Source organism: Elaeis guineensis, chromosome 2 (assembly GCF_000442705.2).
Source record: "Elaeis guineensis isolate ETL-2024a chromosome 2, EG11, whole genome shotgun sequence".
NCBI classification, from domain to species: domain Eukaryota; kingdom Viridiplantae; phylum Streptophyta; class Magnoliopsida; order Arecales; family Arecaceae; genus Elaeis; species Elaeis guineensis.
Genome location: NC_025994.2, coordinates 21,167,293 through 21,189,820, shown reverse-complemented (window position 1 = coordinate 21,189,820; position 22,528 = coordinate 21,167,293). Strand labels below are relative to the sequence as shown.

General features: G+C 35.3%; 1 protein-coding gene and 1 pseudogene across 2 annotated transcripts; one reads left to right on the top strand and one right to left on the bottom strand.

Annotated features, from left to right (window-relative positions):
* The window catches only part of LOC105036487 (uncharacterized), a 42,403-nt pseudogene extending 21,883 nt beyond the window's left edge, over positions 1 to 20,520 (top strand).
* On the bottom strand, positions 15,077 to 16,329 carry LOC140855595 (uncharacterized). 2 transcript variants are annotated; one of them, XM_073251681.1, is made up of 2 exons: positions 15,823 to 16,329; positions 15,077 to 15,722 (listed from the first exon to the last, which is right to left on the bottom strand). In XM_073251681.1, the coding sequence occupies exon 1, from the start codon at positions 16,243 to 16,245 to the stop codon at positions 15,823 to 15,825; it is 423 nt and encodes a 140-aa protein (XP_073107782.1). In that variant the 5' UTR covers positions 16,246 to 16,329; the 3' UTR covers positions 15,077 to 15,722. The 2 variants fall into 2 exon arrangements, with proteins under 2 accessions (XP_073107782.1, XP_073107781.1); XM_073251680.1 differs by having other exon boundaries at positions 15,078 to 15,722; positions 15,827 to 16,329.
* Positions 20,521 to 22,528: the final 2,008 nt, after the last annotated feature.

Genomic DNA, 22,528 nt, shown 5'->3' with positions numbered 1-22,528 from the left:
AAAAAAATTTTAATTTTGGGATTTTTCATAAAATAATCTTGAACTGTTAATTGCAGGTATTCCTGTTTGGAGGTGTCATAGCCCAAAACCCAAGCCCAGATTAACAGACCCAAGCCCATCCAAAGAAAAAAGAAGAAAAAGAAGAGAAAAGAGAAAAGAAAAGAAAAGAAAGAAAATAATAATAATAATAATAATATATATATATATACATATATATATATATATAATAAATAAATAAATAAATAAATAAAAATGAGAGAGAGAGTTTCTCTCTCTTCTCTCTCTTCTTTCAGTCTGAACCCTTACTTTCTCTCTCTGGAATTGAACTTTCTCTCTCTATTTTCTCTCTCTAAAATTTTCTCTCTCTAGATTGTTTATCTCTCTTGATGGATTTCTTTCTCTCTAAAGTTATTCCTCTAGGATTAGCATAGTGGAAGGCTTCATTTGATGATTTTTGATCGAGTTTAGGGAAGAGTTGATTTTAAGTGAGGTTTTGATTTGGGACTTGTTTAGATTTAATTTTGAATTAAAATTAATGTAAAAATATAATTTTGGATAATAGACACGGAAGAATCTCCTAGAAGTTAGTCGATCTGTTCATTCAGTGCTCCGTGAAAGGTAAGTAATGAACCATCTTTTCGAGATATTTTATATTTATTCTGAAAATAAATAATTATTCTCTAAAATTATGCATGATTTATGAAATTATGTTTTGAAAGAAAAGTGCTTTTGAATTGTTATGGTATATCGATTTATGCACATGTTCAGTGAAAAATTATGATATATTATGATACAAAGTGTTTTGATACAGATCGGATTTATGCTCTCAGCCTAACTATGTTTCAGTGGGCCCCGCCAATAGGGATTATTCGTTGGTACTCAGTGGACCCTGCCAGTGGGGGTTATGCGCTGGTGTTTGTGGACCCTACCAGTGGGGTTGTGCACTGGTGTTTGTGGACCCTGCCATTGGGGGTTGTGCGCTAGTATTCTGTGGACCTCGCCAATGGGGGTTAAACGTTGGTCATAGTCAAGGCTGTTGAGTTACGAGTGCTTTGAATCGAATCGGATTTATAATTATATTATATGTGAATATTTGAAAAGATTGGGTTGCATAAAATCAGCATGAAATATATTTTTATGTTTATTTGCAGCATGGTTCTTGAAAATTTTATAATATCTGAAATATCTAGTTGAGATAATTGTTACTTACTGGGCTGTCTAGCGCATTACTTTTCTTTCTATTTTTCAGATTCAGATAATAAATTACAAGCATGGAAAGAAATATTGGGACAGAGCTTTTAGAGGCGAGATTTAGCATTGTCAACTTCATTGAACTTAGATTTATTGTTTTATTTTTTAGTAAAATTTTATTGGATATAAAATATTTGATTTAATTACTTGAATTAAAGTTGAATAATAATTATTTAAATTTATTCCGCTGTGATGCATTGATATCGTGATGAGATGCCTTGCATGCTTATGGAGGGAGTTCTTCATAAGTATGCGGCGGTTGCCATGACCCTCGATTCACAATCTCGGATTGGGGGCGTGACAATTAATATGGTATCAGAGCATAAGTGGATAAATTATGACACATAGAATTTGACATAGTATGAGTGTAGGTGGGTAAACATTAGGAATATTGGGATGTTAAAGTATGAGCATCATAATAAACCCATCCTAACAAATAGATAAATGAATCTAATAAGGTTTTACTACTACAAGGTTATCATGCCTCCCCGTAGAATGACAAGAATTACTCAAGGAATTGCAAGAGAGACATCACAACCACGGGATGGTAGCACTCCCCATCTGATCAGTGGCACCCCTCAGGAGGAGAGAGTCGTAGATCCTAATGGGAGTACTTCGAGAGCACATCAAGAACCAGATATGGCTCAGTTAATGCAGACCCTAATCAGAATGGTACAAGCACAACAACAAATACAGTAGCAAATGCTTGAACAACAGCAGATACAATGAGATACACAACAACATCAGCATCCACCACCACAACATGGAGAGCAACCAGTACAACGGAACAACATTTCAGAATTTAAAAAGCTTGCTCCTCCAGCTTTCAAGGGGACTACTGAACCTTTGGAGGCTGATAACTGGATAATAGAGATGGAGAAGGCCTTCGCTGTCCAAGAGTGTCTTGATGAAGAAAAGATTCGATATGCAGCTTATTTACTACAAGGAGAAGCATACAACTGGTGTCAGCGACTACAGCGCAAGCATGAACAAGACGGCGAAATACTTACCTGGGAAAGATTTCGGATTGCATTCTATGATCAGTATTTTCTTCGGAGTATAAGGATCCAGAAAGAGCAAGAGTTTATTTATTTGAAGCAAAAGGGTATGAGTGTGACTGAATATGAAGCAAAATTTATAGAGTTAGCAAAATTTGCTCTGAGATTAGTGGATGGTGAGCAAGAACGTGTTCACAAGTTTGAGATGGGATTGAGAATTGAGATTCGAAAACAAGTGGTCCCATATGAATTGACAACTTATGCAGATGTGGTAAACAAAGCACTGATAATTGAAAGAGAAGTCAATGAAGAACGCATGGAAAGAGAAAGAAAGCAAAGAAAGAAAGCAAAATCAAATGATACACAAGGACAGAATAATAAAAACATCAAAAGATCAGCTAAGGGAGCAATAGATAATAAGACACAACAGATTGATGGTGAGTAGTGCTCCAGATGTGGCAAAAATCATGCAGACAAGGATTGCTATTGGAATACAGGTGCTTGCTTCAAATGTGGTCAGATGGATCATAAAATTGCTAGCTGTCCGCTAAATACTGAAAATCAAGTTGGCCAAAGAACTTATGAAGGACAACATAAGGGGGGTGGACAGATTTCTAAAATCCAGGAAAGAGTTTATGCGCTTACTCAACAGAATGCACAGGCTTTCAATTCAATGGTGACAGGTATGAAAAATTTCGAGGACGAAATTTCTTTTTAGGGGTGAAGAATGTCATAGCCCAAAATCCAAGCCCAGATTAACAGACCCAAGCCCATCCAAAAAAAAAAAAAAACAGAGAAAAAATTGGGAAGAAGACTCCAGATAGGAGTCTTCTTCTCCGGCAAGACCCGAGCAAATTGGGAGTCCTAGGACCTCTCGAAGTCCTATGGCCCTCTATAAGAAGACCCCCCTTTCCCTAGAAACCGAACATCGGCCCTCTTCCTCTCTCTTTCTCCCTATTTTTCGATTTGAAGCCACGGACACCCGCCTTGTTCTCACCGTGTCTGCTCACCGACGATGTCACCGGAGGCCGAGGTGAGTTTCCCTTCTCTTCCTCTCTTCCTTCCCCTTCCTCCCATGCCCTTGTGCTCGACTGCCGGCGACGGGAGTCGCCGATTTCCGATTGGAAAAGAGACCCCTGTTTTGGTCTCTTTTCTTTTGGATTTTTCGGCACCGGCGATCGCAATCGACCGCCAGTCATGCCTCTCCGTGACCGGGGGAATGGCCCCCCTCTGCCGCCGGCCTCCGCCGTGGCGGTCGTGGCCTGAATAGCCCGGTAAAGGAGGGGACCGACGGTCCCCTGTTCGGCCTGGAAGGAGCCCGAGAGAAGAAGAAGAAGAAAAAGAAGAAAAGAAAAGAAAAAGAAGAAAAAAAAAGAAAAAGAAAAAAAAGAAAAAAAGAAAAAAAAAAGAAGAAAAAGAAGAAAAAAGAGAAAAGAAAAGAAAAGAAAAAAATAATAATAATATATATATATATATACATATATATATATATAATAAATAAATAAATAAATAAAAATGAGAGAGAGAGTTTCTCTCTCTTCTCTCTCTTCTTTCAGTCTGAACCCTTACTTTCTCTCTCTGGAATTGGACTTTCTCTCTCTATTTTCTCTCTCTAGAATTTTCTCTCTCTAGATTGTTTATCTTTCTTGATGGATTTCTTTCTCTCTAAAGTTATTCCTCTAGGATTAGCGTAGTGGAAGGCTTCATTTGATGATTTTGATCGAGTTTAGGGAAGAGTTTGATTTTAAGTGAGGTTTTGATTTGGGACTTGTTTAGATTTAATTTTGAATTAAAATTAATGTAAAAATATAATTTTGGATAATAGGCACAGAAGAATCTCCTAGAAGTTAGTCGATCTGTTCATTTAGTGCTCCGTGAAAGGTAAGTAATGAACCATCTTCTCGAGATATTTCATATTTATTTTGAAAATAAATAATTATTCTCTGAAATTATGCATGATTTATAAAATTATGTTTTGAAAGAAAAGTGCTTTTGAATTGTTATGGTATGTCGATTTATGCACATGTTCAGTGAAAAATTATGATATATTATGATACAAAGTATTTTGATACAGATCGGATTTATGCTCTCAGCCTAACTATGTTTCAGTGGGCCCCGTCAATGGGGATTATTCGTTGGTACTCAGTGGATCCTGCCAGTGGGGGTTGTGCGTTGGTGTTTGTGGACCCTGCCAGTGGAGGTTGTGCGCTGGTGTTTGTGGACCCTGCCAGTGGGGGTTGTGCGCTGGTATTCTGTGGACCCCGCCAACGAGGGTTAAACGTTGGTCATAGTCAAGGCTGTTGAGTTACGAGTGCTTTGAATCGAATCGGATTTATGATTATATTATATGTGAATATTTGAAAAGATTGGATTTGCATAAAATCAACATGAAATATACTTTTATGTTTATTTGCAGCATGGTTCTTGAAAATTTTATAATATCTGAAATATCTAGTTGAGATAATTGTTACTTACTGGGCTGTCTAGCTCATTACTTTTCTTTCTATTTTTCAGATTCAGATAATAAATTACAAACGTGGGAAGAAATATTGGGACAGAGCTTTTAGAGGTGAGATTTAGCATTGTCAACTTCATTGAATTTAGATTTATTATTTTATTTTTTAATAAAATTTTATTGGATGTAAGATATTTGATTTAATTATTTGAATTAAAGTTGAATAATAATTATTTGAATTTATTCCGCTGTGATGCATTGATATCGTGATGAGATGTCTTGCATGCTTATGGAGGGAGTTCTTCATAAGTATGCGGCGGTTGCCATGACTCTCGATTCACAATCTCGGGTCGGGGGCGTGATAGGAGGGCTTGGCCCTTTACATTCAGATATTTCGGTAGCAGGTGTTGCGAAGGCATTTGGGGTTCGTTTGGTGAGTTCATCAAACTGATGAATGCAAGATGCTGTGTAATTGGTAATTTTACCTTTCTTTTGATAATGTATATCAAAAAAATTAGCTTCGTCGCGTCTCCTTTTTCTGTTTTAGTTAACAACATGTAACACTGACTCCCAGGGCTACTTGGTCATACAAAACTGATATGTATTCCCAAAAGTCTTTGAAAAAAAATCTCTCTCTCTCTCTCTCTCTCTCTCTGCCACGTCCCACACAATAGGGTGCAAAACATGGTCCAAAAAAATTCCACAGTCAGTATCTCCATGAATGAGTCATGGCATTTTTGTTCTGGTTCAACTGTGAAATATAGATAAAATGGAGGCAAATTATGGAGAGCAAAAGAGTTATGAGGTGATAAAATGGAGAGGAGATTTTTCAGTCGTGCATCATCTAAATTTATTAGATGCAGAATATTATGATCTGTATGCTCGAGTCATGGCTAGTGTCCAGTGAGTGGTCAAAGGCTCAAAGCTTTTATATGGTGTCTTCTTTGCTTTTGAACAAAACAATTTTGAGAAAAGGTGTACATGCAAATGTCATACTATTTTTTGGTTTGAAATGCTTCTCAGTTTTCCTTCTAAGGTTTTCATCTGGTAATAACAATTTTTACTAAAACCATCCACCTATCCTTAGGCAAAAACATATCTAATTCTGATTAATCTTCACTTTGCATTTTTCTTTATCTAGTTTTGTCAAATCTTTTTATTTGAAATGACTGTTTTAACTTTCAGGCTCCTGATGAAAAGTTCGAGGAGTATCTCAGGCATCTCATAGGAGACCATTGCACTGGTGACCGGAATGAGGTGATGTGACAGTTGGGCATAGGCACTATTTGATATTGTTACCCTTTATACGAGTTATGAAGATTATTATGCAAATTTCTTGATTTAGTTTTTTGGATGTGATTATTGGCTACTTCAAGAAAACAATTTATGTGTTCCCTTTTTGGTAAATTTATACGTTCCCCTTTTGGTACTCTTTCCAAGTCTACAAGAACCTTTAGAGGCTTGCTCTGTGGTTGCATGTGCTTAAATTGTTTAACTAAGCACAATCTAGAGGCCTAAGTTTCGTGCCAGGTCCTCCCTTTCCAAAAGTTGCCTTGGCAGAAATTCAGCACTTTTTTCTAGAGAATTGGTGTTAGGTTGAGAGCTTGTTGTAAAACATATTATTGTTTTAATGATATATAATTATATGTGCTGATATAAATATTTATATTATATATCAAATAAAATAATTATAATAAAATAGTAGCATAAACTGAATATTATAAATCTATTTGGATTCCTATGCTCAAGAACAAGTCTTTACGCAACCAATAAATCAACCCAACGAACAACCCTTTAGAAATGAGTAGATCGAGTCAACAACTTGGTTCTTTCTCCTTAAAATAAAATTTGCCCCGCACAAGTACTCACAGTCTCTTGGCAATCGTCTTTCAAAATACAACAATCTTCCTTTTGTTGTAGAAACATTTCAAACAACAAATACTACGAACTCAGATACTTTACTCTCTCGGAATTAGAGTTTTTCTTAAGTATGAAGAAGTAAGAACACTTGAGAGCAATAAAGAATGAGAAGAATTAATCAGCAAGTGCAAATGAGACAAGTCTCCTATGTATAGAAACGTAAGGACACTTTAAAAGACAAATAGTTAAAATTTAAACCAAAAGATGCACACTTTAGATCAAACATATCCCTTGATAGCCCTGTTTCGTTTGAAGAGTTATACCTTTTGCAGTAAAATAACGTGCATGTGTTTAGCACACAGGCCCACTTTACTTAGGTCCTCCCTCTTCCACAAAACTGGGTACCCCTAGGGGCCCAAGCCTATTACCAAATTAACTCCAATATAAAATTTAAAAGGCATATATAAACTTCCAATGTGGGATTACAAAGTTTGAGATCAATTTCTCATTCACTTATAAATGGTTTTAATTAAGTAAAGATATTACAATAATCTTCATATGTAGGAGAATACATTTCATTAATATCTGTCAATAAATATGACATTAAATCATATTTATTTTGGCTTAAAGGAAGCTAAAAAGTCAGCCTTAATTAAACCCATTTTTCAATAATCTTCCACATGAATGGAAATTGTCTGATCAGTATGCAGATGAAGACATATGACTCACATGACTGTTGAGAGAATATAATGAAAAGTTACTGCATCAAGATAAGTAGCTTTTGGCTTTGAACTTTCCTTAGTAAAAACTATCAGATTTACTCGGCTAACTAGTGAACACGATGTCTTGAACTGCTCAGCCTTTTATGTAAATCAAGACAATAGAAATCACGTAGTCCCTTTTTGAAACATCTTTAGTTTTCATGATTGTGTTCATTTTGGCCCTGAACAACTCCTAATTTTATAAGTGCTCTAGAGAATTAAGCCTTTTAAATTCTCATAGAAATGGCCACGTTTCACACTCATATAGGTGATATCTTATTAAGAGTATCCTACTATACTCCAGTTAGTTTTTCAAGATATAAGAATCATTAAAAACAAAGCTTTATCCTAAATTACGCTACAGACAGCACTGCTTCATCATAAGAATAGGTAATAGTATCTATCTCCTAAGTGCTTATTTAGAGTTGCACATAATTCGGTTGTCCCTTTGAATCTAGATCTTAGGATCTCCAATCAGCTAGGTTAGATTGCCATTATGGAACTCTTTATTTAGATATAGGCTTCAGTCCCATTCTCCTCGATAAAATATACACTTTCTCTCTTGTTAAACCTTTGGTAAGTAGATCCGCAATATTATTCTTTGACTTTATATAATTAATAGAAATAACTCCATTTGAGAGCAATTGTTTTATGGTATTGTGTCTACAATGAATATGTCTAGACTTACCATTATACATACTACTTTGTGCTCTATCAATTGCAGATTGGCTATCACAATGTATGCAAATAGCTGGCACAGGTTTTTGCTAACTTGGAATATCTTCTAAAAAATTTCTAAGCCATTCAGTTTCCTCTCCAGCTTTATCTAAAGCTATATGTTCTGGTTCCATAGTGGATCTAGTTATACAAGTTTGTTTAGAAGATTTTCAAGGCATAGCTGCACCTCCAAGTGTGATGACATATCCACTAGTAGATTTAGAATCTCTAGAATTAGATATCCAATTTGCATCACTATAACATTTAAAAACAACCAGATATCTTGTATAATGTAATCCATAATTTAAAGTATACCTCAAATATTTGAGAACTCTCATTATGGCTTTCCAGTGATCTATTCCAAGATTACTTGTAAATCTACTTAACTTGCTAATTGCATAGGCAATATCAGGCCTAGTGCAATTCATGATATACATTAGACCACCAATTATTTGAAAATATTCAAGTTGATTTATTCCCTTGCCATTATTCTTAGAAAGATGTATATTAACATCTATAGGTGTTTGCATAATACTATCGTCTTCTTCATTAAATTTTTCTAAAATTTTCTCAATATAATGAGATTGAGACAATATTAAACCTTCAGATGTCCTAAAAATTTTAATTTCTAATATGACATCTACAACACCTAAATCTTTCATGTCAAACTTGCTTGTTAACATTTTTTTGATAATCTTAATAATATCCTTATTACTGTCCATGATCAACATGTCATCCACATAGAGACAAACAATGATATAACTTTTTTCAGTGTTTTTAACATAAACACATTTATCGCATTCATTGATTTTAAATCTATTTGATAACATTCCATTATCAAATTTTTCATGCCATTGTTTAGGAGCTTATTTTAAATCATATAATAATTTAACAAGTTTATATACTTTTTTCTCTTGTTCAGGAACAACAAATCCTTCAGGTTGTTTAATATAAATTTCTTCATTTAAGTCACCATTTAAAAATACAGTCTTAATATCTATTTGATGTATTTCAAGATTATTAACAGCAGCCATAGCTATTAACATACGAATGGTTGTTATCTTTGTAACTGGTGAATATGTATCAAAATAATCTACTCCTTGTTGCTTATAACCTTTAACAACAAATCTTGCCTTACATTTGTCCATAGATCCATCAACTTTCATTTTCCTTTTGAAAATCCATTTATAACCTAATGGTTTAGTTCTAGGAGGAAGATATACAAATTCTCATGTATGATTTTGCATGATGGAATCTATTTCACTATTAACAACCTCTTTCCAAAATGATGCTTCTGGACATGACATTGCTTCCTTAAAGCTTTGAGGCTCATTTTCTAACAAATAAGTTAGAAAATTTGGACCGAAGGATTTCAACATTTTTGCCCTTTTATTTCATCTCAATTCTTTTTCATTATTACTTCCTATAAACCCTTGGTCCATATTTTGATGATTATTATCAATTGCATCATTAGATCTTTTAAGAGAATGAACTTCTTGTGCTATCTTGCAAGGAAACATATTTTCAAAAAATGAAGCATTCCTTGATTCCATAATTGTATTCACACTTATATCAGGAATATCAGATTTGTGCACAAGAAACCAATATGCACTACTATTGTAAGCATATCCAATAAAAATTTAATCAACTATTTTCGATCCTATTTTAACCCTTTTAGGATCAGGAACTGCTACTCTAGCTAGACACCCCCACACTTTTAAATATTTATTGGAAGGTCTTTGATTTTTTTATAATTCATATGGTGTCTTTTCTAGCTTCTTATGAGGTAATTTATTAAGTATATAATTAGCAGATAATATTGCCTCCCCCATAAATTTTGAGGTGCTCCAAAACTTATCAACATAGCATTCATTATTTCCTTCAAGGTTCGGTTCTTGCATTCAGTGATACCATTTTGTTGAGGTGACTAAGGAGCAACGGTTTGGTGAATAATACCATGTTGAGAACAAAATTCATCAAAAGGTGCTTCATATTCTCCACCTCTATCACTTCTTATTATCTTGATTTTTCTGCTTAGTTGATTTTCAACCACATTCTTGTAATGCTTAAACATTTCAAGAGCTTCATCTTTGCTTTTTAGCAAATAAACATAACAGTACCATATGCAATCATTAATGAAAGTAATAAAGTACTTTCTACCACCTTTAGTTTGCACGAACTTTAAGTCATATACATCAGTATGGACTAACTCTAGAGGTTCAGTACTTCTTTCCAATGATTGGAATGAAGTTTTAGTAAACTTAGATTCAACACACATTTCACATTTATGATTTTTATCAAACTTAATTTTGAGTATTAAATCTAAGTCAACTAATTTTTTTATAGAATTAAAATTCACATGTCCTAATCTACCATGCCAAACATCACATGACTGAAGAATATAAATAGAAGAATTATTATTATTACTCATGTGGTTAACTTTGGGTACAAGAGTCATTACATTCATTTTAAATAACCCATCACAGAGATACCCTTTCCCAACATACATCCCATTCTTAGTAAGTACAAACTTATCAGACTCAAAAACCAACTTGAACCCATTCTTGCTTAACAATGATCCAGACACCAAATTCTTTCGAATGTCAGGTATATGTAACATATTGTTGAGAGTGAGTTCCTCTCCAGAAGTCATCTTTAATACGATCTTCCCTTGACCTTAAACCTTGGTTACAGATGAATTTTTCATAAATAATTGTTCTCGATTAATCACTTCTTGATAAGTAGAAAACATATTCTTATCAGAACACATATGTCTAGTAGCTCTAATATCATTGCTGTGGATTGTTGACTAAATTCACCTCAAATATGATGGCTGACAGTTTCATCTCAGAGACATCTTCAGATAGATTCTCTACCTCAGTCATATTGGCTTGATCAGTTTTCCTTTTCTTGAAGTTTCCTTGATTGTTTCTTTGGTGACAATCCTTGGCTCGATGCCTAGGTTTGTTACATATGAAGCGCTTTCCATTGAACTTCTTGGAATCCTTTTTATTATAATTTCTAGATGACTTACTCTTTTTATTGATTTTCTCCACTTGTTCCACCATGTTAGCCTTGAAAACCATGGATTGACTTCCAATTTTCTTTTCAGACATTCTATTATCCTCTTCAATCCTTAGCCTCACAATTAAATCTTCAAGCCTCATTTCCTTACACTTATTGTGATAGCCCAAACAAAGCCCAGCCCAACAGACCTAGCCCAAAAAAAAAAAAAACAGAGTGAAAACCGGGAAGAAGACTCCCGATAAGAGTCTTCTTCTCCGGCGAGACCCAAGCCTATTAGGAGTCCTAGGATCTCTCGAAATCCTAGGACCCTCTATAAGAAGGTCTCCCCTCTCTCTTGAGATCGATCATCGGCCTCTTCTCCCTCTCTTTCTCTCCGATTTTTCCGAAGTAGAGCCGCGGGCACTGTTGGTTTCTCGCCGTGATTTCTCGCCGGTGAGGTCACCGGAGGCCGGGGGTGAGCTTTCCTTTCCTTCCTCTCTTCCTTCCCTTTCTTTTCGTATTTTTGATTGTGGCTGCCGGCGACGAGTGTCGCCGATCTACAGTCGGGAAAGAGACTCTGTTTTTGGGTCTCTTTTCCTTGAATTTTTCGGCGCTGGCGATCAGAATCGATCGCCGGCCACGCTCCTCCGTGACCGGGGGAGTGGCCCCCGTCGGCCGCCGGCCTCCGCTGCTGCGGCCGTGGCCTGAACGGTCCGGCAAAAAAGGGGACGCCGGTCCCCTGTTCCGACGCGGGAAGAGCCAAGAAGAAGAAGAAAAGAAAAAGAAAAGAAAAGAAGAAAAAAGAAGGAAAAAAAAAAGAAAAGAAAAGAAAAAGAAGAAAAAGAAGAAAAAAAAAGAGAGAAAAAGAAAAGAAAAGAAAAGAATAAATATAATAATAATAATAATAACAAAATATATATATATACTTATATATATATATAAATAAATAAATAAATAAATAAAATTAAAAAAAATGATAAGAGAGAGAGTTTTTCTCTCTTCTCTCTCTTCTTTCAGTCTGAACCCTGACTTTCTCTCTCTGAAATTGGACTTTCTCTCTCTACTTTCTCTCTCTAGAATTTTCTCTCTCTAGGATGTTTCTCTCTCTTGATGGATTCCTCTCTCTCTAAAGTTATTCCTCTAGGATTAGCGTAGTGGGAGGTCTCATCTGATGATTTTGATCGAGTTTAGAAAAGAGTCGATTTTAAGTGAGGTTTTGAATTGGGATTTGTTTAGATTTAATTTTGAATTAAAATTAATGAAAAAATATAATTTTGGATAATAGGCACGGAAGAATCTCCTAGAAGTTAGTCTATCTATTCATTCAGTGCTCCGTAAAAGGTAAGTAATGAATCATCTTCTCGAGATATTCCATATTTATTCTGAAAATAAATAATTATTTTCTGAAATTATGCATGAATTATGAAATTATGTTTTGTAAGAAAAGTGCTTTTGAAATGTTATGGTATATCGATTTATGCACCTGTTTAGTGAAAGATTATGATATATATTGTGGTACAAAGTGTTTTGATACAGATCGGATTTGTGCTCTCAGCCTAACTATGTTTCAGTGGGCCCCACCAATGGGGATTATATATTGGTACTCAGTGGACCCTACCAGTGGGGGTTGTGCGCTGGTGTTTGTGGACCCTGCCAGTGGGGGTTGTGCGCTGGTATTTGTGGACCCTGCCAATGGGGGTTGTGCGCTGGTATTCTGTGGACCCCGCCAATGGGGGTTAAACGTTGGTCATAGTCAAGCTGTTGAGTTACGAGTGTTTTAAATCGAATCGGATTTATGATTATATTATATGTGAATATTTGAAAATATTTGATTTGTATTAAATCAGCATGAAATATACTCTTATGTTTATTTGCAATATTATTCTTGAAAATTATATAATATCTGAAATATCTGGTAGAGATACTTGTTACTTACTGGGCTGTCTAGCTCATTACCTTTCTTTCTATTTTTCAGATTCAGATAATTAATTTCGAGCGTGGGATGAAATATTGGGACAGAGCTTTTAGAAGCGAGATTAGCATTGTCAACTTCATTGAACCTAGACCTATTGTTTTATTTTTAGCAAAAATTTTATTGGATGTAAGACATTTGATTTAATTACTTGAATTACAGTTGAATAGTAATTATTTGAATTTATTCCGCTGTGATGCTTGATATCGTGATGAGATGCCTTGCATGCTTATGGAGAGAGTTCTTCATGAGTATGCGGCGGTTGCCGCGACCCTCGATTCACAATCTCGGGTCGGGGGCGTGACACTTATGCTTTAAATAATTCTTAAAATCCTTCCCAGATGGCAGTAATTTTTCAATAATTGATGCCACTTGGAATGATTCACTAAGACTCATATTCTCAACATGAATCTCATGTAGAATGAGTTGAAGCTCTTGAACTTGGTTTATGACAGCCTTTGCATCAATCATTTTGTAGTCTAAAAATCTACCAACTATAAATTTTTTCAAACCAGCATCTTCTGCCTTGTATTCTTGCCCAAAGAATCCGATAACTCCTTTGCAGTCTTAAGAGGACTATACACATTATATAAAGTATTATCTAACCCATTCAGAATATAATTCTTGTAAAGGAAATCTGCATACTTCCATGCTTTAACCGCTGCTACAATAGTTGCATCAGTTTCTCCCTTATTTAGAATAGGAGCATCTTCATTCAAGAATTTGGCCAAGTTCAAAGTGGTGAGGTAAAACAACATCTTTTGCTGCCATCTCTTGAAATCAGCCCCACTAAACTTTTCAGGTTTTTCACCATGAACAATAATAGATGGTGGTGTCACCTTCACTGCTTGTGCAGTACTCGAAAAAGCAATATTAGTTGCCATTACTGCATAAACCAAATGTAAAATAATAAATAGACTATAACAAATTATTCAACACAATAAATAAATATATGCTAGCACCAAACTAAAATTATAACCGCAATTAGAAATTTTGTCTTAAGATTATTGTTGTTTTAATTATATATAATTATATGTGTTGATATAAATATTTATATTATATATCAAACAAAATAATTATAATAAAACAGTAGCATAAACTGAATATTATAAACCTACTTGGACTTCTATGCTTAAGAACAAGTTTTTACGTAACCAATAAATCAATCCAACGAACAACCCTTCAGGAATGAGTAGATCGAGTCAAAAACTTGGTTCTTTCTCCTTAAAATAAAATTTGCCTTGTACAGGTGCTCACGATCTCTTGACAATTGTCTCCCAAAATATAACGATCTTTTTTTTGTTATAAAAGCACTTCAAACAACAAGTACTACGAACCCAGATGCTTTACTCTCTCAAAGCCAGAGTTTTTCTTAAGTATGAAAAAGTAAGAACACTTGAGAGCAATAGAGAAAAAAAAATTTAATCAGCCAGTGCAAATAAGACAAATCACCTATTTATAGAAATGTAAGGACACTTTAAAAGACACAAACAGTTAAAATTTAAATCAAAAGATGCATACTTTAGATCAGACATATTCCTTAATAACAAAATTTTGTTTGAAGAATTATAATTTTTACAGCAAAATAACATGCGTGTATTTAGCACACAGGCCTACTTTGCTTAAGTCCTCCCTCGTCCACAAAACCGAATACCCCTTGGGGCCAAATCCATTATCAAATTAATTTCAATATAAAATTTACAAGATATATATAAACTTTCAATGTGGGATTAAAAAGTTTAAGATCAATTTTTCATTCACTTATAAATGATTTTAATTAAGTAAAGATATTACAATAATCTCCATATATAGAAGAATACATTTTATTAATATTTATCGATAAATATGATATTAAATTATATTTATTTTGATTTAAAAGAAGTCAAAAAATCAATCTTAATTAAGCTCATTTTTCAACAAAACATTCTCCTGATTTGACAGACCACCCCTTCATGGATCTACAAAATCTACCCCATATGGGTGGGATATTTTTTAATAAGTAAATATAAAAAATTTTTTGATCAACAAGTAAATATAAAATATTTAATATTGAATTTCCGTATGCTGTCACTTTTTATTATAAATTTTGTTTGCGATCAAGATTAATCCTTTGGTGAATTTATAATGCTATGTAAAGTCTTTCAATTATTATATTAAAAACATAAAAGAAAGTAGTCGGTCCCAAAAGTAAATGTTGGAGCTACCACTTAAAAGATCTTCTGTTAGATATCTTCCATTTTTGGGACATTAAATAATATTGTCATTGTATGCCATGAAATGCCACATTCATAGTACTGTTTGATCCCATGGCCAACCTATTTGATCCGAAAAATAATTCGAATAGGATCGAATTAAAAAATTATGATCTATTTATAAAAATTAAATTTTTGATCCAATCCGTATAGCCCATGGGCTGAACCGGGTTAGGGCCGGATCAGCCCATCGGCCCACAATCAGGCGGCTTGTTGTCTTTCTTTTTCTCCTTCTGCTTCTTCTTCTTCTTCTTTTGGGTATAAGATCAGGCGGGTATTTAGGGCGTTGTAGAGGGAGGTCTCCAGCAGGCCCACACCTCCGGCTTCGGAGAAGAGGTCGGCGGCAAGGTCCACATTCTTGGCCCGGTCGGAGAGGACAATAGCTTTGGCATACTCCTCCGGAACCATCGCAAACTCAGCATCCACCTGCTTCCTTCGCCACTTGAAGACCTAGAAATCAATCGAAAGAAGGGATATAAGAGAGTTCTGAATTTTGCTAAACCCTAACCCTAATTCCAGTGGATGAGAGACGAATGAGAAGGGAAAGCACCTACAGGGCGAGGAGAGGGCGGGACTTGAGGCGGGAGAGGAGCTCGATGGAGGCGAAACCGTTGGGGGAGCGGCGGAAGAGGGCGTCGGCAGAACAGGAGTCGAGGACGCCGGCGATTTCTTGGTGGTCGGGGACAACAAGGAACTCGTCGGCGAGGGCGGAGACGGCGGCGCGGAGCTTTTCCCTCTCTCCGTCGGTACGGATGGAGGAGGTTTTCTCGGAGAGGAGGACCCGTCGTGGAGGTCGGAGATGCCATCGGAGGAGAAACGGCGGAGGGAGATGGCGCCGGAGGAGGAGGAGGAGGAGGGGGAGTGGGTTAGGGTTTTGGAGAGGGAGGGAGAGAAGGCCAAGGGAAGAGGAGGGGGCTTGTGGGAGGAGATGCCTGGCCTTCGCAACGGCGGAGGCTTTCGTTGCCGCGCGCATAATGGAATGGGTTGCGCCTTTTGATGGAGGCTGCGATGGCCGGCCTCCGGCCCTAGACACAGGGAAAAAAATAAGTGGGTTGGCCCGGCCCTAAGCCACAGCCCATGCGGACTAGGACCGGACTGAATTTTTACTGTCTCTTTTAACAAGTGGACTGAGCCCGGCCCGGCCCATATAATCATAGCACAATAGATTTCTTGAAGTTCATTGCTTTCACACGTAAAATATTACATTTTTATGCATAATATCTATATTTATTGATTATCTTTAACCTATTAAATAAATTGTTGTAACCACCATCTTTATTATGAGAAACATATTTCTTGTGTCAGTCAGAATCTAATTGGTAGCTTTGACTAGCACATTTCTTCCAATTTCTTCCTTAAATGTTGAAATATGACACGATGCTTTTAAATTAAGGTAAAATAAGAACCTGGAGTATGTTAGGATAAGTAACAATTATTGTGTTAGCAGATTGACCAATAATAAGTAACAATTATTGTGGTAGCTTTGACTAGCACATTTCTTCCAATTTCCTCTCAATCTTTGATGACAAAGCTACTCATTCTGTTCCATTTATACACATAGTCTTATCATTTTTTAGCTCTTATGGTATCTCCAATTTACTGAAATGCACATGTACTCAATAATAGGGTTTTGAAAGTATCACGGATCTCATATGCAAAGATATATGTGCTTGTATGTAGTAATTTATCATTTTTATTGACAGATATTTGTTGCAGGAGCAGACAGCATGGTAAAGTTTTATGGGTTTTCTGGTTGATCTATATTCAATATGCTCAGCATATTCTATCAAACCATTCATGTGTTATTGGTTCTTTGTTGGCTTAGATATTGATATCTCTATTATTGCGAACCCAGATGATTATTTTATTAACCATGTTAGAGTGCCTTAAGCTTATAAGACTAGCAGCATACACTTTAAAGTATTATAAATAGAACATGCTAAAAGACTCTTATTCTGATCTGAAGCTTGCTTTACATGTCAGATGGCTTTATTGCCTGAAGGCATAACTGAATTACTGCACCATGAAATGCTACCTGTGCCATTGGTATGTCTTTTGACTTGATATATTATGTTTCTTCAACAACACCTGTAGATTGGATGGATGATTTTTTTCTTTGTTCAACTTTTCATTTGGGCAAACTTCGAGCATGCTCTCTATTTGATTTTCAAAATAAGCTCTACTGTCCTTAAAAAATACACATGCATTGAGAATATGCCACAAACAAAAATAGATTCATTATTGTGTTTGGCTTAAAAATCATTGTAATGTGAATAATGAAAAGTAAAATACCAAGTAATATTTATGACAAGGGTACCCATAATAGTTATGTCAGTTTGCATATATTTGGCCTCACCAGTTGAATTCGTGTCACTTCCAGCAGAAACTAGAGCATTTGGGTTCAGATCTAAAATGAAGCTTAAAATCATGTAAGCTGCTGAGATGCACTTGGCAGCCACTCAAGCATAAGCAGACATGGGAATACCTATTGGTGTACTTTTCTCAAATTGAAGATCCCATGTTATCATAAATCACTGCATCTTCATGCAATTTAAACATTACTAGCAAGTCTGATCCATGAGCTGAAATGCATCCAGACTAGAGTTTGAATGCTTATTATCAGAAAAATTCTATAACTGCAGTAAACATGATTTTCCATTAAAAGATATAAGAGTTCCTAGAAAAAGATCATGTACGATGTTTGGACCATGGATCATTACCTTGAATAAGGTCACTCTTCTTGAGGCTGTCTTCATAAAACACGTCAGGATTGCTACTTTATTGTATCATCTCATGTTTTCAGTTTTATGATATTTCATTTGATGTTTAATTTTTGAAATATTCTTTTTCAGTTGTAATGCAAACAGAGTAAAAGTTTTTCATTTTCCTGCTAAGCTATTCAGGCGTCTGTCATCTGTAATTTCATTGTTTCTGGAATGTCCTCTGTCACTATTCGGTGGTATTTAGCTATTTTTCTGCAGTTTGTCTTCTATTTGAGCAGCCATTTTTGTGACTCAGAATGCGGTGACCTTTTCTTGCAGATCAAATGCCGAAATGTGATTATTCTTGCTGCAACAAATGTTTCTGAACTAGAAACAGAATGGGAATGTCTTCTACAATTACCAAGTACTCCCGTAGTGCGGATGGCACCATTCATGTCAAAGCAACTTAGCACCATGCTTTCTGATGTATGTTTCTGTGCTTACTTTTATTTCATAGATGTGCTGTTGTTTTTTATAGGTTTCATGTGCAACATTTCTTCAATAACTTGGTGCTGCTTTGCTTGAAAGTTTCATTCATTGCTGAAATTTGGATATCTTTTAGTTTTCACCACTACTTTTTCACATGGATTTTCGAATTCTGCTATATGACTGAGTTAGATATGTTGTTATATAGCTCTATTGAGTAATTAACCTGGTTTCTGAGGCTGTTTTAAGTTTGAAATATAGATTGAATTAAATTTAGTTTTTGACTTTATTTTGAGTTGATATGCTGTCTTATTGAGTCTCAGGAGTGATTTACTATTTATTTTGAGAGAAGGTTAGGTACCCTTTTGTTTTCATGAAATTTTGGTACTTATCTTCAGGGCCATTTTTTCAAGTTGATTCTGGAGTCTTATTTTAGGTAAGATTAGCATATTTGGGTCATACTTGCCGTCGAGTTTAATCAAGAAAGCTTTATATATTAGGGTGAGGAGTCCCATTTATTAAGTGTAATACTACTTGATCTATAAGAGGAGAGATGGACTAAAATAAGTTTAGTGATAAATAAAAGATATTGTTGTTTCTTCCTATTGACTCTTCTGTCTAATTCTTCTTTTCTCAATTTGGGCTTGAGGAATCATCCCAGATCATATTCTTGATCATCTTCCGGAATCAATTTTGGTTTCTTATGTAGGTTTTCTGCTTTTTTTAAATATGAAGTTTTGTTCCAAATTCCTACCTCATGGGTTTGACTTTGATCTTTTGGATTGGTTCTATAACCTGTTATCATTTTGTCAAGCAAATGGGAGAGTTTAGAAATGGCAATAAGCACAATGTTTCAGACTCTGCTGGGAAGAGTGGATCAACTTTGTTCCTTCAGCTATTGAGAATTAAATCTTGCCCGAGTCTGGGCTTCCTCCATGTTTACTAGTCTAGAGTAATTTACTTCAGTGTTACTTGTTAACCTGTGATTCTACCTATTAAGTGATGTTATCCATTACTTGTTAGACATACTCTCCTCTCCAGAATGGTAGGTATTTAAACGGGTAATACGTTGTTCATGTTGAGGGGGGAGAGAGATCACCCTTTTTTTTTTTTTTTTTTTTGGATCTTGTCACCTACTCTTCTAGCAGGATTTTGCTAAACAAGCCCTATAAAATGGAAATGAACCGAAGTTCTGATAAGATATCTATATTATGCAGATTGAAGCTGCTCAGGTTATATCCAAATTGTGCATTGATTTCTCAGATATTTATATAGGTAAGTTAACCAGCATTCTTGTATATTTGGCTTTAGAAATGATCCTTGTTTATTATTTTTTAACAAACAGGATGTCATCGCAAGTCTAGAGTTGGCCCTCTGATAATCAATTTTGTTGGGAAGGTATCAATTCCAAGTTATTCATTTGAGTTTCGTCGTCTTAATTTTCTATGTTCCATACCTCAATGAGAATAAAGGCAATATCTCATATTTTCTAAACTCATAAATGGACAAATTTGTTGTTTCTTTCTTATCCTTTTGGTACTGAAGAGATAGTTCACGAGCATCAAACTCTATATTTGCTTCAGGACAATACAAGGATAGAACTGGCTGCTGAGGATCTGCGTCAACGGTTTCCAGCAGGAGTATTCTGCGAAGTTAAGCCATGGCTGAAATGATGATATGATGATCAGTTCTTTAATATTTTGCTGGGCAAAGAGACGAATGGTGGAGAGAGAAGCCAATTTGCTCCGAGCTTTTGATTTTGATAAAATTATTTTTTTCCAATCTCTTGGCCAAACTGCACATATTTTTTTTTTCCCCGGAAGATAGCATGGTTCAGTAGCTTCTTCCAAAAAGCATCAACGGAACTGCTTGGAGAGCATTGAAAGTCGGCCAACTTTGTTCAATTATTGGCATCCCCGTTAGTTGATGGAAGCTCATGATCTTTCTTTCTAGAAGAAGAGGGAGGCAGATTCAGAGCCAGAGGAGAGTGATGACATGTTGACCTCATTCGTCTCCCTTATACTTGCATGTGTAAAATTCTTCGCACTAATAAATTAAAGGATAAGAGCAAGCTTTCCATAAAATGTATGAGGGATGAGCCCTGTAACCTTTAGGTGGGGTTGCTTGCGGCTTTAAATTATGGCAATTTGATGCAGTAGGTAACAAATGATGAGGGTTAGGCAGGTTGGGCGGACCCAAGCTCATTCTGGTCTACATTCAACCCAACATGCATGAGGGAAGCTCGGGTTTAAATTGATGCCGGAGCCGAATACAGAATATCACTGTGAATAACGGTCTCGCCCAAGTTTGATATCATCCTCTTATACCACATTTGAATCCACTGTAGGACTAGGACTAACAGTCTCGCCCAATCCATTGTGATGACTCATCCATACTTCAAATATTAGCAACTAAGCGAGACTTTGAGCGGTTAAGCCAACAAGATAACCTGATCAATATCTAGCTCAGCCACTCCAACAACTAAAACATCGACCTCATGCACATCTCGACGCCCCCCATGATATTATATCATCATCGCCGCATACTGTGGAACTCCACATGTAGCTGCATAAGTTCTGGATTAAAAACAAAGAAACAAAATTTCTACATCTACTAATTCATTCGTTTAGGATGCATTTGATTCGTCATTAAAAAAAATATTTTTTATTTTTTAATTTTAAAAAATAAAAATCAAAAAATAATGTTTAGTAACACCATGAAAAGTAAAAGTCAAAAATCAAAAAATTTAAAATAATTATTTTATATGCAAAGCAAGCATTTTTTACTTTCCAAAACTTATTTTTTTTTTTATTTTTTTTGCTTCCCATATCTAAAATGTCAAACCAAAAAGTAAAGAACCCGAACCTTTCCTCTCATCGAGCTCTTCACATATCCATCTCCTCCCTTCCTTCTCGAACTTTTCCCCCTCGTCGAGCTCTTCATCTACCATCTCCACGTTGCTTTTTGCTTTATAGTAACGTAGTTATGAAACATATTTTTTATTTTTTTAATTTTATTCAATAGTAAAAATAAAAAAAATAAAAAATATTTTTTTAAAATTAAAATCAAAAAGTGTAACCAAACGCACTTTTGTTTAACCAAAAAAATAGAAAAACAGAAATTGGATACATAAGATTGACGAGTTCTTTCACGAGAACACATCTCTTCATTTAAATGCTACATGAGAAATAATTGAAGGTATTTCCATAAAATTTTAATAGAGATGAGAGAGAAATAAAGATAAAAACTAAATTTATTTATTTAAAAAATTAAGTTACTTGAAAGTCTAAGAGTAGAATTTATATTTAGATAAATATAAAAAATAACCAAAAGAATTTTAAGGAAATGACTATTGTTTTACTTTTATTTTTGATGTCTTGATTTATTAATTATTTAAATCAGAAAGTAGAACACTTTGACAGATACACAAGAATGAATCGTGCATTCCGAAAAGCTAACAGAAAAATATGGCATGAACAGTTCAAGCTTTTGGCGCGCCCAGGAAATATGACATGGATGGGCTTGAACGAATGAACACAAATGAAAAACATGAACATTTCACTACATTGGATCATGCATTCCAAAAGCTGACAGGAAAATATGGCATGAATGGGCCATGAACAAGGAAAATAGAAACAAGCTTCTCCCGTGCCCAATACAAATTAGGCCAGGACCATGCATTCCGAAAAGATAACAGGAAAATATGGCATGAATGAGCATGAACAGTTCAGGTTCATGCTTCTAGTGCCTAAAAATATGGCATGAATGGGCATGAACATGAGAAATTGAATGAACATAAACAAGAAACATGAACACATGCATTCTGAAAAGCTAACCGAAAAATATGGCATGAATGGGCCATCAAAAAATAAAAAAAAACTTCTCACACGTAATTTAGGCCAGTGCCGGTCATGGTATTATGCATGGTCGGTCATGGTATACGTGCATTTGATACAAATTCTGAATTCTGAAGTGAGATGAAGGCGACATTCTTGGCAATACATTAGAAACTAGAGCTCGAGTTTCCTCCTGTCGATGGTGATCCCGAATGGATTGTCCGGGATATTG

Excerpts from the sequence above, each read along its gene's own strand:
- LOC140855595 (XM_073251680.1), bottom strand. The coding sequence starts at position 16,245 with ATGCGCGCGGCAACGAAAGCCTCCGCCGTTGCGAAGGCCAGGCATCTC. Across the intron at positions 15,723-15,826 it reads TCCCGCCCTCTCCTCGCCCT|GTCTTCAAGTGGCGAAGGAA; the intron begins GTAGGTGCTTTC and ends ATTGATTTCTAG.